The sequence below is a fragment of the Dermochelys coriacea genome, chromosome 6 (genome assembly GCF_009764565.3).
Source record: "Dermochelys coriacea isolate rDerCor1 chromosome 6, rDerCor1.pri.v4, whole genome shotgun sequence".
NCBI classification, from domain to species: Eukaryota; Metazoa; Chordata; order Testudines; family Dermochelyidae; genus Dermochelys; species Dermochelys coriacea.
In genome coordinates, this window is record NC_050073.1 from 29906720 (window position 1) to 29927323 (window position 20604).

Genomic DNA, 20604 nt, shown 5'->3' on the forward strand with positions numbered 1-20604 from the left:
TCACCATGGTAAAGAATTTGCTAACAAGAGGACATTCAGAATTAAAGCTGTTATTTATCTTCAGATATTCCATTATGCGTACTTACATTAGAGTTAAAATCCCTGAATAATGGATGTTTGTATGTATTAGGATCAGGTTTCCAAAGCTGGGTCAGAATAAATATAAGTTTAGGAATGGGCTTCCTTTGGAATACCCAGGTTAGGTCTTGTTTGTTTGTTCTGAGTAGAGTATGAATACAAAGGCTTTTTGGCCTTCACAGCATCCCACAGCAACAAATTCCACAGGTTGAATGTGTGTTGTGTGAAGAATTGCTTCCTTACATCTGTTTTAAACCTGCTGTCTATTATTTGCAGCAGGTGACCGTTAGTTTCTGTGTTTTATGTGAAGGGATTACAAAAATCACTTCCCTATTCACTTTCTCCATACCATTCAAGATTTTACCCACCCGTAGTCATCTCTTTTCCCAGAATGAACAGTCCCAGTCTCTTTAATCCCTCCTCGTATGGAAGCTGTTCCATACCTCAGTCATTTTTGTTTTTCCTTTTCCAATTCTAATATGTCCTTTTTGAGATGGGGCAATCAGAGCTGCACACAGTATTCAAGGTTTGGGTGTCTCATGGATTTATATAGTAGCATTATGATATTTTCTGTCTTCTTAACTATTCCCTTCCTAATGGTTCCTAACACTCTGTTTGCCTTTTTGACTGCCACTGCGTGTTGAACAAATGTATTCGGAGAACTAGCCATAGTGACCCCAAGATCTTTTTCTTGCATGGTAACATTTAGAATTTAGAACCCATCATTTTGTATGTATAGTTAGGATTACGTTTTCTAGTGTGCAATACTTGGCATTTACCAACATTTTATTTCATCTGCCATTTTGTTGCCCAGTCACGCTGTTCAGTGAAATCCCTTTGCAACTCTTCTCAGTCAGCTTTGGAACTTAACTACCTTGAGTAACTTTGTATCATCTGGAAGTTTTTCCGTCTCACTGTTCATCCCTTTTTCCAGTTCATCCCTGTTTTCCAGAATCTGTTGAACAGCACAGGTCCCAGTACAAGTCTTTGGGGATCCCACTATTTACCTCTCTCTCTCCACTGTGAAAAATGACCATTTATTCCTACCCTTTGTTTCCTGTCTTTTAACCAAGTATCGGGGGTAGCCGTGTTAGTCCGTATCCCTTTGTCTTTTAACCAGTTACTGGGGATCTTCCCTCTTATATCATGACTGCTTACTTTGTTTAAGAGCTTTTGGGGAGAGATCTTATCAAAGGCTTTCTGAAAGTCCATGTATACTATATCGACTAGATCACTCTTATCCACAGGCTTCTGGACCCCCTCAAACAATTCTAATATACTTGTGAGGCACAGTTTCCCTTTACAAAAACCGTATTGACTCTTCCCCAGGATGTTGTGTTTATCTATATGTCTGATAATTCTGTTCTTTACTATAGTTTCAACCAATTTGCCTGGTACTGAAGTTAGGCTCACTGCCCTGTAATTGCCAGGATCACATCTGGTGCCTTCTAAAAAAAAAAAAATAAATGTTACATTAACTACTCTGCAATCATCTGATACAGAGGCTGATTTAAGAGAGAGGTTACATACCACGGTTAGTAGTTCTGCAATTTCATATCTGAGTTCTTTCAGAACTCTTAAGTTAATGCCATCTGGTCCTGGTGACTTATTACTGTTTAATTGATCAGTTCCCTCTCTCAGGGTTGGAAGGCCTTAGAAGCTTTGCAGGCTCATTTTGCTCACCCCCACTGACACAGACACACCCCATAATAAGAACTTCTTTGCATAGAGCCTGATTTCTGAGGCTTCCTGAAATTCCTTAATAAGTTATGTTCTCACAGGTCCAGGCTTTCTTTACTCACCTACATCTGTCCAGACTCCCTGACCTTCTGATTCTTCCCTCTGAATGCAGGGGCTTGCCAGCTCTAGTGCTGCTGGACAGTTCCCATCACTAGCAGGCTTCAGTCGCTGCCAAGAGGGAACAAGAAGTGCACTGACACTACCTCAGCACAAAGATTTCTACAGAAAGTTTGTTTTCATTTAAGTGGTAAATAGGGAACTTAGTTGAGAGAGGACCTTGCCATAAGAAGTTCATCTGTTTATTTCTTCTTTGGGGTCTGCACCACCACCAAGACATATCTGGGAAAATCCTTGCTTTTTATATTTCAGCATGGCAAGCAGTTGATATATGTATTTAGATCTGAAAAATACCCTTTGATTCAGATGGGAAGGTATGTCTACAGTACGAAATTAGGTTGATATTATAGAAGTCCATTTTTAGAAATCCATTTTATACAGTCGATTGCGTATATCCACACTAAGCGCATTAAGTCAGCGGAGTGCGTCCTCACTACCGTTGTCAGCGACCACTTCCGCTGCAACTCTGCTCTCCCGCAGATGCCATGCCACAGCAAGCATGGAGCCCGCTCAGATCACCGCAGCGGTTATGAGCATCGTAAACACACTGCAGGATAATGCGCAAGATGTGCAGAACCCGAACCTGCAAAAGCAGGCGAGGAGGTGATGGCAGCGCGGTGACAAGAGTGATGAGGACATGGACACAGACTTCTCTCAAAGTATGGTCCCCAGCAATTTGGACATCCTGGTGGCAATGGGGCAGGCTCATGCCATGGAACGCCGATTCTGGACCCGGGAAACAAGCACAGACTGGTGGGACTGCAAAGTGTTCCAGGTCTGGGATGATTCCCAGTGGCTGCGCAACTTTCGCATGCGTAAGGGCACTTTCATGGAACTTTGTGACTTGCTTTCCCCTGCCTTGAAGTGAAAGAATACCAAGATGAGAGCAGCCCTCACAGTTCACAAGCAAGTGGCGATAGCCCTGTGGAAGCTTGCAGTGCCAGACAGCTACCGGTCAGTCGGAAATCAATTTGGAGTGAGCAAATCTACTGTGGGGGCTGCTGTGATCCAAGTAGCCAACGTGATCACTGAGCTGCTGCTATCCGGGGTAATGACTTTGGGAAATGTGCAGGTCATAGTGGATGGCTTTGCTGCAATGGGATTCCCTAACGCATATCCCTATCTTGGGACCAGACCACCTTGGCAGCCTGTACATAAACTGCAACGGGTACTTTTCAATGGTGCTGCAAGCACTAGTGGATCACAAGGGATTTTTCACCAACATCAATGTGGGATGGCCGGGAAACTACATGATGCTCGCATCTTCAGGAACTCTGGTCTGTTTGAACAGCTGCAGGAAATAACTGCAGACCAGACCAGAAAATAACCGTTGGGGATGTTGAAATGCCTTTAGTTATCCTTGGGGACCCAGCCTATCCCTTAATGCCATGGCTCATGAAGCCATATACAGGCACCCTGGACAGTAGTAAGGAGCTGTTCAACTATAGGCTGAGCAAGTGCGGAATGGTGGTAGAATGTGCATTTGGATGTTTAAAAGCGCACTGACCCAGTTTACTGACTCGGCTGGACCTAAGCGAAACCAGTATTCCCATTGTTATTGCTGCTTGCTGTGTGCTCCACAATATCTGTGAGAGTAAGGGGGAGACATTTATGGCTGGGTGGGAAGTTGAGGCAAATAATCTGGCCACTGATTACGTGCAGCCAGACACCAGAGCAGTTAGAAGAGCACAGCAGGGCACGCTGCGCATCAGAGAAGCTTTGAAAACCAGTTTCACAACTGGCCAAGCTACGGTGTGATAGTTCTGTTTGTTTCTTCTTGATGAAAACCCACCCCCTTGGTTCACTCTACTTCCCTGTAAGCCAACCGCCCTCCCCCCTTCGATCACCACATGGAGAGGCAATAAAGTCATTGTTGTTTTAAATTCATGCATTCTTTATTAATTCATCACACAAATAGGGGGATAACTGCCAAGGTAGCCTGGGAGGGGTGGGGGAAGAGGGAAGCACTGGGTGCGGTGGGGGAGGAGGGAAGGACAAGGCCACACTGCACTTCAAAACTTATTCAATGCCAGCCTTCTGTTGCTTGGGCAGTCCTCTGGGGTGGAGTGGTTGGGTGCCCAGAGCTGCCACCCCATGTTCTTGGGCGTCTGGGTGAAGTGGATATGGAACTTGGGGAGGAGGGCGGGCAGTTACACAGGGGCTGCAGCGGCAGTCTGTGCTCCTGCTGCCTTTCCTGCAGCTCCACCAGACGCTGGAGCATATCAGTTTGATCCCCCAGTAGCCTTAGCATTGCATCCTGCTCCTCTCATCATGTTGCTGCCACCTCTCATCTTGCTCGTCCCTCCTGTCCTCGCATTCATTTTCTGCTTTCCTGGACTCTGCCATTGGTTGCCTCCACCCATTCTGCTGAGCTCTTTCAGTGGGGAGGACTGCATGAACTAGGGGAACATTTCATTGCAAGTGCAGTTTTTTCGCCCTCTTATCTGCGCTAGCCTCTGGAGATGATAGGGGGAGTGTTGAAACATTTGCAGCTGCGGGAGGAAAAAAGGGAGAGTAGTATTTAAAAAGACACATTTTTAGAGAACAATGGGTAGACTATTTCACGATGAACCAAGCTGTTAACATTACATAGCACATGTGCTTTCGGTACAAGGTTGCATTTTGCCTCTTGTATTGAGGGTCTGCTGGTTTGGTGTGAGAAATCACACACACACAGAGCCGAGCAACAGAATTCGGCTTGCAGGCAGCCATGGTAAGGCACAGTCTTTCGGCTTCTTCAACCTTCATAACATGTGGGAATCGTTTCAAACAGCAGTGTCCTCCTTTCCCATACCAAGCACCTGTTGGGTTGGCCATTTAAAAGGAGGGCTGCTGTTTTCAGGTTAACGTGCAGCACAAATCCAACTAACCCCTCCACACACACCCAATTCTCTGGGATGATCGTTTCACCCCTCCTCCCACCGCGTGACTAGTATCAGGGAAGATCCCTGCCTCTTTGTTTTTTTGGTAGGCTTACCAGAGCTCCTTAATTTTCACGCGGCACTGCTGTGGGTCCCTGTTATAGCCTCTGTCCATCATGCCCTTGGAGATTTTTTTCAAATATTTTGGCATTTCGTCTTTTGGAACAGAGTTCTGATAGCACGGATTTGTCTCCCCATACAGTGATCAGATCCACTACCTCTTGTTCGGTCCATGCTGGCAGGGCCGCCCAGAGACGGGGGCAAGTGGGGCAGTTTGCCCCAGGCCCTGCAGGGGCCCCCAGGAGAATTTTCAGGGGTCCCCAGGAGAATTTTCAATGGCACTTCGGCAACGGGTCCTTCAGTGTCGCCGAACACGCCCGGAGTGAGGATCCGCTGCCGCTTCTTCTGCTCCGGGTCTTCGGCGGCAATTTGGCGGCGGGGGTCCTTCTGCTCCATATCTTCGGCGAAGTGCCCCAAAGACCCAGAGCAGAAGGACCCCCACCGCCAAAGACCCCAGACCCCCTGAATCCTCTGGGCGGCCCTGCATGCTGGAGCTCTTTTGCAATTCTGGGACTGCATGGTCACCTGTACTGATGAGCTCACCACACTGGCCAAACAGGAAAAGAAATTCAAAATTTCCTGGCGCTTTTCCTGTGTACCTGGCTAGTGTATCTGAAAGTGCTGTCCAGAGTGGTGCAATGGAGCACTCTGGAATAGCTCCTGGAGGCCAATACCATCGAATTGCGTCCACACTACCCCAGCGATGTCGATTTCATCACTAATCCCCTCATCAAGGAGGAGTACAGAAATCGATTTTAAGAGCCCTTTAAGTCAACAAAAATGGCTTCGTCGTGTGGACAGGTGCAGGGTTAAATCAATCTAATGCTGCTAAATTCGACCTAAACTCATAGTGTAGACCAGTGCAAAGATCAGTAGTGTTTGAGTGTTGTAGTGTTTGAGACCATTACTGTAGTGTATTTTTTTTTTTTATGACCAAAGATGAAGAAGGAGTGTAGCAGCCCTAACCCAGAAATTCTTTGCACTTGTTCTTACACCCCAACTTGATTTTCATTTTTGGATTTCTTTTCTGTTTGGTAATGCATGTGAGACTGAAAACATAAAATAAATACTTACGTCTTTGAATTCTTAAGAAAAATTACAATGATGTTTTACCAGCATTTTCTAAGCCAAATGAAAATGCAGGCGTCTTTGATGCTTCTATTAAGACAAAATAAATGGTATTATGTTGAGTTTGCATCTCCAACACTTTTAGTGAAACTTTTAGTTATACTGTTCCTTATGCAAGACACTTCAATGGACAATCTGTAATGTCTGAGGTTAATTTGGACGTGATCTAATTAAAACAGAACTTCTAAGCAGTTCTCTGACTGAAAGAGGATATATGCTGCTGCTACCTATCCGTTGTAGTTTAGTTTTATTTCTGTAAACATGCATTAAGAATTAGGAAACGTCTGAAAGATTGTGGAATAATGGATTCCAACCAGTAAAAGAGCTGGGATGGTGACACTTTGCCCAAGAAAACTAGGGGAAGAAAAGTGGTTTGAAGGAAATGCAGGAACAAGCACAGCAGGAAGAGTGGTGATGGCTTTTAGAGTCTATAGCCAGTTTAGCTTAAATGTGACAGTTGGATAAAGTAAATTCTTCAGTGTTACTAAGAATTGACTTTCTTCTTAAGGATAGTTGTGGCTTGTTGTTCATTGACAAAGAAATTGTGCTACCAGATGGCAGAAGAGTATTTTATAAACACTGTTACATTTTAAGTTTGTGTTGTCTTTATTTAAACTCTTATTTGGAAACGTTTACAAATCTTGGATTGTTGTCTGAAAACACATTGCCATATGACCCAAAGTTAAAACTCATTTAAGGCTCAATCAGAAATTAAAATAAACTTGTTTTAATTCAAAAATTACATTGTGTTTTAGGTCAACATATCTCAGGCTGACATGCAGGCCATTGGAAATACTATCACTATGGTAACACAAGATGGCACCACCATCACAGTCCCTGCCCATGATGCAGTCATTTCTTCTGCAGGAACACATTCTGTTGCAATGGTAACTGCAGAGGGCACTGAAGGACAGCAGGTAAAATGTTTTTCTGCATACCTGTATCTTTTTTTTTCTGAGATATTTTTAAATATATACACAAAGACACTTGAAGTATTATCTGCTTCACACAAACATATCTGATTAGAGCAAAGATTTCCATACATGACTATATCATTCCTCTCATAATAACATGGTAAAGCGTTGTTCTGTACTGCCTTACGTGGAAGGCTCTGTGTTTTATATGCATTAATTAGTTGAACCTCAAAACAACCTGTGACCTAGTGATGAGAGAACCAATTTACAGATGGGTAAAATAAAGCAAAGAGAGGTTGTGACATGCCCAAGTCATACTGCAAACCCGTGACAAAGCTGGGAATAAAAGCCAGAACTAGTCCTGGCTCTTTGTCTCCTGCAAATCCCATTAAGGGACAACATTTCCTTAAGCAGAGTAAAAAATACTTGTTTTTTTTTGGCAAATTTTGCTGCACTTTTTTGCCTTTAATCTGCAAAACATTAGATTTTTTTTAGAAAGATGTATAGAAATTTAGTTATGCAATTCCCTAATCCCTGTTTTTCAGAATGTATTCAAATGTTGTAAAATAATCCCCTATTATATCTGTTTTAAAGGTGTACTTGCAAATGAGAATATGTATTAATTATTATAGAACTATGGATCTATAAATCACAAATTAAGCAAATATTCTAAGCTTATGTGCAAATAATGCAATCTTCTCTATTTAAATTTTGAAAATATAAAAGAATTTGAGCTTTTCTGTGGTACCTTATTAGGCTGCCAAAGGAGAGAATTAAATTTAAATGTGAATTCAGTCTTCTATTTCTCAGGACTGAAAGAAGTAACATCTGATGACTAGTTCATAGCATCTCCCTTAATTCTGAGTTCTGATCTTTGAGGATATCCATCTTTTGAGAATCAGGGGGTAGCCACGTTAGTTTGTATCCACAAAAACAACAAGGAGTCCGGTGGCACCTTAAAGACTAACAGATTTATTTGAGCATAAGCTTTCGTGGGTAAAAACCCCACTTCTCCAGATGCATCTTTTGAGAGGTCATGACAGATAAGATTGAAGAAGAGCATGAACATGATGATGGTGGTGTTGGTTTAAAAAAAAGTTAATCATATTTGTCTGTCTCTTAGATTGCTTTGTTGAATCAAGTTAGAATAGTAAATTGTCCTAGATAGGCCCTGAAGTTAACATTCAACTGAGATTATTGAAACAAATTTTAAATTTCAGATTTTTTTTTCTTTTGCCTTAAAGGTTGCTATAGTGGCTCAAGACTTAGCATTCCATAGTGCCTCATCAGAAATGGGACATCAGCAACATGGGCATCACTTAGTGACTACAGAAACCAGGCCTGTTACATTGTTGGCTACATCCAATGGAACGCAAATTGCAGTGCAGGTAAGATAATAATGCATTCTTATTTAGTGTGTGCCCTGTGTACAATGGTCTCTGGGCACCTAATGAAATAACTAACAAACTTATCTCCACCCTCCCACCCCAAAATAAAGGGCAGTCTGGCCCAATACTTAAATAAATAAATAAAATACTAGCATGGATGCAGAAATAACAAACGTCCTTATTTCCTTCTTTCAAACATAAAATAAGCACTCATCAAATTGTAAAATTAGTTAAAAATACTGAGGCATATTGAGCCATACCTGGAAAAATGCCATATTTATACATTTTCCTGTATATTGATGAAGAGAATATTCCAGAGGCACAGGCCTTCAGTGAGAAGCCCTGCTATCCATCCTTCAAGATTATATTTTGGGATGGTCAGAAATTCTAAACTCCCCAATTTACATTGCCAGGACTAGATAAAGGGATTTAAATGATTTCCCTGGCAGACTGATTCTGTGTTATTTATGGTTCAAAATACCAATAGTGAAACCACCCACTGAAATCAGTATCTAGATTTGTGCAGGATTGACATCCCCAGAAATCGCATCTTTTGTTTTATCCTCATAACAAGTACAGTTTGAGTAAAAGCAGAGTCAGAAGGAAATAAGGGTATTTGTTGTTTCAGTAATAGGTATCAAAAAGTAGATGAGGTAAAAGGAAGAGAAAGTACCTGAAAATCTCCAGATTAAGATAAATATTGATACAAAATATTTTAGTAATTAGTAATGAATGGAAAGGAAATACTGAATAAGTATGCACCAGTTTCATGTTGATTGTGCAGAATATATTTTGTGATATTTACCTGAGTGTATCAGTGGGATGCTTTGGGGGATCACGCAGACCAGCAATAGGTTGTGTTACCACCTGCCTTTAACACTGGGTGCTTCTGTGCTGCTCAGCTTTGGCTCAGAGCCCTGACATCAGCAGCCTGCTCACAGCACAATTGGCTCAGCCTGGCTTCCACCAGCCTGGTTACTCCAGCAGCCTTCCTAATCCTGAGTCTCTCCAAAACTGTCCCCTTTGTAGTGTCCAGAGCTTCACTGGTCCCTCATAGAAGTTATTATGGTCATTGCCTCCAAAGTGACAGAACACACACACCAGTCTGGTAGTTTGGCTGAGGATTTTACCCTTCAGGTTAATATACAGCACTGAGATGGTTTCATAATAAACAAGAACAAGTTTATTAACAAAAAACAGATATTTAAGTGATAATAAGTAAGAATATAAGGCACAGAGATGGTTAAACAAAACAAAACATGCTTTGTAGTGACTAAAACTTTTTAAATCTCTATTTAAGCAGATTCCTCATCTAGAGTCAGTTCCCAGACACTTCATCCCCCTTGGTTGAAGGATCCAACTTTCTCAGATTACAAGAGCTCTGGCCCTTTGTCTCCGTCCTATGATGGATCACAAAATGGCTTTTTGCGTCTGCTTATATCTTCCCAAAGTTCAATGACCTTGTTTCAAGAGGCAGGAAGGCGTCTTGGTGGTGCAGCCACAATCCCCTGTCATGATTGTTAAGTGGTCATCTTCCGCCAATTGCTCATCTGATGACTTTGTTTACCTTACACGTAAATGCCTTTTTCATTGTCTTTGATCTTAACTTGGTTAATTTACATTGGAAACGTGGTCAAACTGGGTGAAACAACTTTGTATAAGATGGGCTATACAAAGGAACTACCTACCAAACACATTTTAGGAACAAATTTCCAGCACACGTCTATAATTCTTTACACACTGCCAGTACGTACACAATAATATTAAGGACCAGCGTGTGACTAATTTGCATATGACAACATCTTACATGGTAAAGATACAGATTATGACAACAGTGAGTTGGGGCAATGAGTGTGTCAGGCCTGATAAGAGCTATGGTATGGTATGCCTTCTGCCAATTGGTATTTGAGAAGCTCCTTGGGTCACAATCAGTAACTCTTCAGAAGTGTTTTGACCACTCAAAACTACATTTATTTGATAAAGCTAACAGAGAGATTGAAAGATTCCAAACTTATGATTACTCAGAAGGTGACACACCCAGGAGAACTATATTCTGTGTTCTCAGATGCATACAGCTTTCAAAGAGCTCATCCCCCCCATTACAGGTTATTTCCTTTTATTTCCATTGGAGGTCTGAGTATGAGAGGATGTCATTGTCACTTTGGTTCATGAGGAAAGGAACATAATTTGAATGGTAATGAATTACAGAGCCTTTCAATTCTAGGACATTGGTTCTAATTTTGCCTAAATTGGTATTGATTAAAATTGGGTACTTTGTGAGGGCATTTTAATGGTCCCTCTGAAATTAGTTATACAAATAACAAAAAGCAATAGTGTAATTAGCCCATCTTGGCACCCTCAGCAAAGCGTCCAGTGATTGAATGGGCAAGGAAAACAAATGGCCCTTTCACTCACAGAAGTTATCACTCTGGGTCAGAATTGAAATACACTGGCAAATCAGTCTAGGAAAGCCTGTTTAATGAATACTAGACTTACATTTCCAGTAATACAAGTTAGACCGAACTAGTTTAAATTTAAGGTATAACAACCCCCCCCCCCCCAAAAAGGAATATAAAATAGGATTTACAAGTCTACATTCCCACATACCGGGCTGAAAATGTACCCCATAAAATATGTCTCATATGCTGTAAATTAGTTTTGAAAAATTACTCTTTAAGACCTGAAAACGTATTATTTCTTTCTACACAGAAACTTGAAACAATGCCCAGGCTTACTGATTTCCTTAACTGCTTATCAAGAACATTAAAGTGCATAAGTAGCCTGCCAGTGTCTCTTAGCAACAAAGTCTATCAAATATTCCAAACTGCCAGTATTTGGGATACAGTGAAAATCACTATCAATGCCATGTTTACTGGATGGAATAAATATTCTGAATCTGCAATATTCAGAAGTTAATTAGGATTCAAATTGACCATGTGCTGACAAAGAAAAAGAAAATTTATCACATTGTGAGGCAAAAGTGTCAAGTTTGCAGACTTCTGGTAGTATTATTTACTGGTCTTTTTATAGACAAATCCATTTATTCCTTCTGTTGTATCATGTTCTTTGTGAACATCTTAATTTCACTAATTTCATAGCCTTTATCAAAGTAATACATAATTTCTGATAGTCTTTAGATGCAGAGGAAAATCTATATTAATAAAAGTTTCAAATATATAGCAAGGTAGAAAATTCTATAGTTACCACTTAAGAACAATTCCTCCACCATCCCTCTATACCAGGGACGGGCAAATTTTTTGGCCCAAGGGCCACATCGGGATTGTGAAATTGTATGGAGGGCTGGGTAGGGAAGGTTGTGCCTTCCCAAACAGCCTTGCCCCTGCCCCCTATCCACCACCTTCCACTTCCTGCCCCCTGACTGCCTCCCTCAGAACCACCGACCCATTCAACTCCCCCCTGCTCTTTGTTCCCTGACCGTCCTGTCCCCTGACTGCCCCAACCCCTGACAGGCCCCCTGGGAGTCCCATGCCTATCCAACCCCCCGGTTCTCCGACCCCTGATCGTCCTCCCAGAACCTCCGCCCCATCCAACTACCCCCTGCCCCCCTTATCTAACCCCCCCACTCCCCATCCCCTTATCATGCTGCTCAGAGCAGGAGGAGCTCACAGCCACGTGCTGCGCTGCCTGGCAGGAGCGGCGAGCCAGAGCATAGGGGCTAGCCTCTGTGGCCGGGAGCACAGGGGCCGGGTAGGATGTGTCCCACAGGCCGTAGTTTGCTCTATACTAAAACATGTGTTCCATTGATATCTAAATATTAATGAGGCCAGTAGAATGATACATGTCAAGGGTGAAATCCTGGTCCTGTTGGAGTCAAATGAGACTCTCATTGCTCTCATTGACTGCAGTATGGCCGGAATTTCTCATCTGGTGACTATAAAAAACATATTTACTTGGACTAGCGAACTATCCTCCCAGATCTAGTCATCTATCATGTAGTCTGTCTTGTCTCTTCACTTTGTCTTCATCCTCTGTGCAACTTGGTAATGGCTAATGGGCAGGTTAGTACAATTTAAAGATTACTTTTTCAGCCATGAGTTCACTGATATAGAATACTTTGAGAACCATTTCCAACAACAAAAAATTGGAGTTTTATGGAATGGCTTCTAACAGTGATACAGTTATACTGAAGGTCCTGTAGCTGCTGCCACAAGAGTCTTCTTTTTTTAAACTGCTGCAGTGTTGAGCACTGTCATCACTATTTTCCAACTTTTTGATTCCATCAACTTGAATTTTGCCACTTGTATTAAAAAAAAAAGATATGCCATTGTTCCCAAAGTCTTGTTTATATGCTGAAAACTTAAAGAAAAGTGGTATCATACATTCTGGCTTGTAAGTATTAATAGGTCATTATTTAGCACCTGCCTTGCTTGCTGAAAATCTTATCTTAGCAGTTTCTTTTAATATCTGCCAAGTTGAAAGATTATCTCTAATGCATGTGGTGAAATTTTGTTTGCAGTGCACCAAGACTCTGAAGGCCATTCAGCAAACTGAGCTTAATTCCTCTGGTGTATTTTCATTTTGATAACTGATTAGATAACTGCTTGTACATATTATTCAGAAAAATGTGACCATACTGGCTATCACAATTACTGCAGAAAGGAGAATTGACTGGTGTAGTTTTTGCTTTCCCCTCTTTCTGTCACGTTTTTGATCAATTTATTTTTTTTCACATACCATTGTTTCAGCTTGGAGAGCAGCAGTCTTTGGAAGAAGCCATCAGAATAGCCTCCAGAATACAACAGGGTGAAACACCAGGGATTGATGATTAACTTCTAACTCTGCTACAAGAACAATAGAGCAAATGATATTTTATTTTCAATCAACAAAGGTCCATGCCAGCTGCAATCCATAATAACTTTGATGTTTTCCTGCTCATTCATACTCTGTACACATTTTATGCAAGAGTGAAGAACGTTTTAAAACGTGCATAACTTTTGTGTACATGACCCGTGGAATAGACCAGCACCATCTTCTCAACCCAATATATATCCAGGAATATGAAATTAGGATTACATAGTAAATTTCCTCATTATCCTTTCGTCAGATTTCAGCCAGTCTACAAAAAAGCAAAAGCTGATGTAGAAGTATTGGAATGAATTTTTAATATAATGTGCAAAATAATGAAGGCATTATTGAAGATTTCAAATGTTTAAAACATTATACCAAAATCATTTCAGGAACCCTTCCAGGTAATAAAGAAAGTAAAGCATTTTTAATTGTCTCCCATAAATAGAAGAATCTTGGAGTTGAGCCTACTGTAAATCTTTGCATTTTGATTTGCATTTCATACAGATGTGAAGATTCTTCATATTTAGATTCCCTGTCCAGCTCATTCATTGTAAATACAGACTGTTAATGCTGGAAGTGCTAATTATATTATCTTAAAAATGGATTATGTACAAAAGAGAAACTTTGGTTGTTCAATATTAAAGGAAGTAAATCTAATTTTTCTGTTTCTTTACATATTTTACTTAATCTTAAAATGTTATCTTCAAATTATGATGCAATAAAGGATAACAAGTTTATATTATCTAGATAGGATGATACTGTGGTGTGAAGTACTGTTTTACTTTTTAATGAGACTGAAGTGCAAATTATTTATTTACTGCTTTGTATAAATCGTTCCAAAGTGAGTTTATCATAAATTTTATTCTGTGGTATACTAATTTTGACCAGCAGCTATCATAGTGTATTAAACATTTAGTATACATTTTTAATTTAAAAAGAATTCTGAGACAGTACAAGAGTGATTATGATGGTAGGTTAGCTAACACATTCTACCGAAAATGTAAATTCTGACCATAATAAAACATTTTTTAATTTAAAAATGTTTGTTATAATATAGAGACAAGCATTTACAGTCTGATTGTTCAAAGGTGCTGAGCACCTGCAGCTCCTCTTGATTTACATGGGATTTATGGATGCTCAGAACTTCAGAAAATCAGGCTAGAAGTCACTAGAAATAGATTTAATTCCTGGTATTGTAAGTACACCACTATTCATCATACATCATTCTGTAAAGAGGATTCATTGTAGTTGCATCTGGAAAGAGATAGTAAAAGGAACCTTTAAACTTTTTATATACCAAAAAGTGCCTTTAATTTAGTCTGGTTAGTAGACATGCTAAAAAAGAACCTTTGTCTTAAGATAAGAATTTATGCTTGTTTTAGATGAATATTCTCTTCAAAGAGCCAGTCATATGAGGTTCTAAGTGCCCTCAACTCTCATCTCACAGAAGGCAGTAAGCACTTGCAGGATAAAGCTGTAAAGGAATAATCAGTCTCTAGTAAGTATTGTGACAAAAAAGTTACATAAAAATCTTGTGCCTCATTATTCACTCTGGCATTTGACCTCAAAGAACCCAGGTGCAAATAGTCAAATCAGTGATTAATTAATGTTGTTCTGGGTTACTGATTCTAAACTGGTGGTATCTTTTCAGGTTGCTCATACATATGACCAAAACCACTTGTAATGAACAAGTATTGTAATATGGAGTAGGGTTGGGAATACAAGAATATTCACATTGATCTAGCATATCCTTGAGATTAGGGCAATATTCTCAAAAGTCTTTTGAGACTTTTCTCAAAAAAGACTTTTAATGGGAATTAGGCACCTAAATCACTGAGCTGCTTTTGAAAATTTTATCCCCACTCTTCCCTCGGTGTAGCTCGTATTATCACACAGAAGTAAATATTATCTGGCATGGAGGGATAAACTGCCTGCCAGCTAGGCTAGTTTGTCACAAGCATTTAAAAATTGTCCCTTTATACATAAATTAAAGATACGGCATTTGGCATAAACTCCCAGAAATTTTTTTTTTGGTTTTGGTTTTTAATCTTCATTGTTAACAACATCTTTTTGAAGAAGGAAGAGGACTATGACAGGAATAGCTTCAGCTCTATTTTCTGTACATTATCTACAATCCCAATTTGATTACTGCTTTCCTATTTCTACTATTCAGTCTGTTGCACGGCCTTTTAATCTGTCACTATTCAGAAGGCTGTTTAAAGTATTATCTTTTAAGAAATCTCTCTTGTACGTCATAGGAAGTATCTTCATAGCTTTTATGAAACTTGAAAGTTCTTAGGTGTGCTTTAGTATTGTTTACCAGTTATTAAAAAAAAATCACAGTTCAGTGTACAGAATAAACTGGAGATGAAAAGAGGTAGGCTGCCTATACAAGTTAGAGAGGGAAGGAGAAATGGTGTTTACATACATTTTACATATGGGAATCAAATCTGCATGTGTAATGAGATGATATTCAGTTCATAGTGAAAAGATGAATGTTCTTTTAATCTCTTCTTTTAAGAGCCAGAAGAATGTTTTTGGTGAACTGTCTTTACTAGGAGAAGATATCAGATGATGTTGGAATTGGAAGATTCTTTGGTATGGGATAGATCAGATACGGAATTGGGTTGCTAGAGGGAGGGATTGGCAAGAAGAAATTCAGTAGGAGAGTCTGGGAATTGCAACTGGAGCAGCGAGAAGGAATAGGGCGTGTGGGAAGGAGGGAATCAGGTGGGAGGTAGGAGTGGCATTTTAAAATTGGGCAGTTAGGAGTAGGAATATCTTGCCCTGACCCTTATGCCGTATTCCCTTTCCTTGGAGGTCTCTTCCTTCTCATAGTGAAGTGAACTCTTTAATACAAGCTGAGGACAGGGAGGCAGTTTATGAATGGCTCCCCCACAAGCAAAATAACTTACTGTACAATTCACTCCCCAACAATCACCCTCATTATCCAAGTATTCCCTACACATTATTTCCTCTCACTTTCAGATTTGAATCCCTACCCCCACACAATCAGTTCTGCCCCTACAAAACCAACTCCTGCCCTAAAATATATCACCTTCCCTGTTCTTCAAAATCAATCACTTTCCCCACCTCCCAACACACAATCACATTTTCTCCTAAGCTCCCAAGATCCTTTTCATCACCATGGGCTAAGCTGCTCTTCACAGCAGCCTAGCATCTCTCTCCCTTAAGAGTCCTGCTTCCCCCAGATGGGGATGGTGGCTACTGTTGGTGCTCCAGCCTGGCTGGCCCAATGGGGCTGGCACTGTACACATAACAAAGAGTGTCCCTACCTTGAAGAGGGAACTCAGAAGCATACATGTATAGGCTGGAGCTGGGCTACCTTCTTTTTGCTCTTGAGGCCAAACTTCAGGCCTGGTTAAACTCTTGTAAAAGGAGCAATAGTCCCTTCTTGCTGCATAGTTACTCTTTGCACCACTGATGCTAGAGCTATTCAGGCACAGTGTGAAGGAGAAGGGGCAGAGGCAGGGGGAAGAGCTGTTCGGGCATTTGGGAGCTGAGCAACCCTATGTGGCTCCTGGATCCTCTGAATCCCACTGGGGCCACAGTGGCTGCTGCAGCCCTCAGTTGTTTCTCTTGTAGGGATGTGGGGAAGGAAAGGGCTAGGGATATAGTGTATATATTACAAAAGGTTAAAACGGAAATGGTTCACCCTGGGAAGTAGTTCTCCCCATGCCTCACCCCCAACTGCATTGGAGGGAGTGTTTCTTTGGCTTAGTGGCCCTTTGTTATTTACTGGCTGGCACTCTGATTTGGAGACCTGTAAGGGATGTGAAACACCCTTTAAAGTTCTTCGGAGGCTGCTTGCCAGTCAACATGGAAGAATCCATATCTTCTCTTTTGAGTGCTTGTCCACAGGCGCATTCCGCTAATGGTGCCCGTGTGCCAGAGACAGATGTCTTTTTGGCCAGTGAGTGTTGAGGCACTGAGCATGCTCAGTGCTTCCCCAACCACATCCTCAAGGATACAGGTGGGTTGGATTACTATGTAGCCACTGGTAAGGAAAGCGTTAGATTCTTTCTTCAGCATCTGGCAGCTTCAACAGCCGTAGAGCTCACTCATGCTGGCCCTGAGATTTGGCCTGTGGGTTACATAGTCTATCATAGCTCAGCCACATAGTACTAGCTGTGATGCAGGAGAGTTCTCTGATATAATTGTACTCCAGTTCTACCATTAGACATTGCCCCAAATGGGTGACAGGACTGAAATATTTTATAAAACCCTACAGCTATTTAAAAAAAAATGCAACTCTGAAATATTTCATTGATTAGTTGCGGGAGAGGAGACTTGTTATTTACCTGGTTAGGGAATGGGAATAGTTACCAGACAGAAGGTGAGTGGTGGGTTGTACCTGACCAGTATGTCTGGTTCAGATACTACTTTGCAATTGTTAGCATTTAAAAAATGTACTCAGTTTGCCCCTTCACTGTCTTGGAAAAATGTATAAAATAAGTGTATAAACTAAATGCAGTTAGATAATTATTTGCATTGGGTTTGCAAATGCGTAAAACCTGAGGTAAAAGTTAGCACGAATAATAATGGGGAACAAAACGTTGACAAATTTTACATTTCCTGCAGTTCCACATAATGTTTAAAGATGGTAGTAAATGTAACGATAGTCAACGGGTAATAACCCCTGCTATGTGATAAGGATATAATAGTTTTGTAATTCTGTCCCATGGCATATATCAGGAGCCAGAAAATAAAGAGCAGTCTCTTACCAGAACTCTGTGTCACATCTTTTATTACAGTAAATTATACTGCACTTAAGCAATACAAATAACCATTTCCTCCTGTTGCGTCTTGATTTAAGAATTTATCTTAGGTTTTTCCCCAGTTGTGACATTGCTCCTTGTTCTTGGTTCTTCCAGCAAAGTTCACTTTTTCAAAGGGAAGGGAGCATCTGACATTAATGCAATTAGACCTTAAAAATGATAACTGCCTGACACTTAAACCTTCAGGGGTATGATATAAGACATCTTCAACCGAAAGGTACATTCAGAGGATACTTTTATTAACCCAATAAAGGTACAAGGATATATCAGAAATATACATTTCCATAAGCATTTGGTCTTAAATTCTCTGTGTATGTTCTTCTCTAATGAAAGTGTGACTCTCTTAAATCCCATTTCAGGTTCTGAAGTGAAAAGAGAGTTTTGTGTACTGATTTGCTTCTGTTCTGTTGAGATTATTTAAGTATTTTGCTTAAAGGAATGACAAAATATTTACAGCTCCACTGGAACAATTGAATGCTTTTTACCCAGAGGAAAGGGGTCTTCTTCATCTCTTTCAGATTTCACTATTTCCTTCCTTTAAATTCCCCACTGACCTTCTGGCTGAGAAGGAATGATTTGAGATTTAAGAATCCATCGAACTTCTCTTATTGGCTACCTAATGTTATTGGTCTGTCTAGGTAATTTTATGGCCCTCACATCACCATAGTATTTCAGGCCTTGTCTACACTGAAAATTTTCTGCGCAGTAAAATAGCTTTCTGCGTTGTAACTCCCAAGGTGTACACACTGCCAAGCCACTTAATGCGCAGAAACTGCACAGTTGCAGTGCTGTAAAAAAACCATCCTGACGAGAAGCGTACAGCTTTCTGCACTGGGGGTACAGTGCCATGGTGCCAGTGTAGACACCCTGGTTGATTACAGTGCTGCAGTTGGCCTCCGGGAGGTGTCCTACAATGCCTGTTCTCACCTCTCTGGTCATTGGTTTGAACTGTACTGACCTACCCTCAGGTGACCAACCATCATCCCCACCCCATACATTCCTTTAGAACTTTGAAAGTCCCCTTCCTGTTTGCTCGGTGATGCATGCAATGGCCTCAGCACATCTTTCCAGGTGGCCATGCCTGCTCCACACACCAGGCGATCCCCCACTTGGAGCAATGCCGAGCTGCTGGACCTCATCAGCATTTGGGGAGAGGAGGCTGTCCAGTCCCAGCTGTGCTCCAGCCGTAGGAATTATGATATCTATGGACAGATTTCATGATGCGTGACAGAAAGGGCCATGACTAGGACACACTGCAGTGCAGGGTCAAAGTGAAGGAGCTGCAGAACACCTACCACAAAGCGCGGGAGGCAAACCACTGCTTCAGTGCTGCTCCCATGAGCTGCCTTTATACAAAGGGCTGGACGCAATACTCTGTGGCGACCCCACCTCCACTGCAAAGGCCACCATGGATATTTTGGTGATTCACGTGCCAGTCGAAAGTGGACCGAGCCAGGAGGAGGAAATCTTGGACGAGGATGTGCTGGGGGAGGGGGACCCGGAGGCAGAGGACGACTCTGAGGTCAGAGATGCATTCAGCCAACAGCTCTTTTCTACCCCGGAGGACACTAGGCAGTCATAGCTGTCGGATCTTGGTGAAGCGCAAACTGGAGAGGAGGCCCCTGGTATGTGGAATTGATTTTGGAAATTGCTGAAGCAAGTTGTGGGGGGAGTAGGGTTGCAGAAAGCAGGCTTGTGTCTGTATGATGTGCGTACCACCACATACCTAGTTTGAGCGGTGGAACAGGGTGTTGACAGACTTCCTCACTTCACAGGAATCTGCCTCAGAGATCTCCAGGAAACTCTCATGGAGATACTGGGCAATCCACTGATGCAGGTTCTTTGGCAGAGCTGCTTTGTTTCTTGCCCCATTAAGGGTAACTTTCCCATGCCACTGTGCCATCCCTGGGAAGGCAGAGGGACCATTGCTGCACACAAGTGAGCCACATGAGGGCCAGGGCGGAAGCCACAGTCTTGGAGAAGACCCTCTCTAGATTCCCTGCTCACCCTCAGCAGCAGGTATCTTCCATATGAGCACAGCCTGTGGAAAATGTGGGGACAGGAATGATTATTAGGTCCCTCCCCCCCACAGTGCTGGCTCTACCCAAGAGCCACGTGCCCAGTGTACAGTAGGGTCCAGGAACACTGATTTCCCCCCATTTTGGGGGCCTTTTGGCTCCTGTGTGCTTGCCTGAGGTCAGCCAGTTAGTGACAGGTATGTGAATAGTAGCTGTGTTTTAAATCAGTGGTCTGTATATACTTAAATACTGCTTCTGTAAAATGTTGCATTTTGACTTCACAGAGATGACCTTGGAAACCCAGCCTCCCTCTTTATTATCGCTGGCTGAATGGCTGCCCAGTATTAGAAAGTGGCCACCAAGAACTAAGGAGGACTTTCTGTGTGATGTCAAGATGCACTCCATGGCTGAAAAACAAGAAGGAGTGACGGGACAGCTAGAAGAGGGACCGAAGAGAGAATGCGGCGTGCTAGAACAAAGCCATGAAGCAGCAAGTGGACACGCTACAGGAGATACTAGCACTGCAAACCAAGCAGCTCCGCACCCGTCCTCCCCTGCAGCCGTTGTTGCAAAACTCTTTCCCATGCGCCCCCCCCAGACACCGCCAACACAGTCTTATCAACCTCCTGGCT

General features: G+C 41.8%; 1 protein-coding gene across 1 annotated transcript in view; it reads left to right on the top strand.

Moving 5' to 3' along the window:
• The window catches only part of ZNF143 (zinc finger protein 143), a 74251-nt gene extending 60340 nt beyond the window's left edge, over nt 1–13911 (top strand). Inside the window, exons 14-16 of the mRNA XM_038406033.2 lie at nt 6800–6961; nt 8203–8346; nt 13053–13911. Coding sequence (XP_038261961.1) covers nt 6800–6961; nt 8203–8346; nt 13053–13136 — 390 coding nt within the window. The 3' untranslated portion in view covers nt 13137–13911. The remainder of the gene's footprint in view (nt 1–6799; nt 6962–8202; nt 8347–13052) is intronic.
• The last annotated feature ends 6693 nt before the right edge of the window (nt 13912–20604 follow it).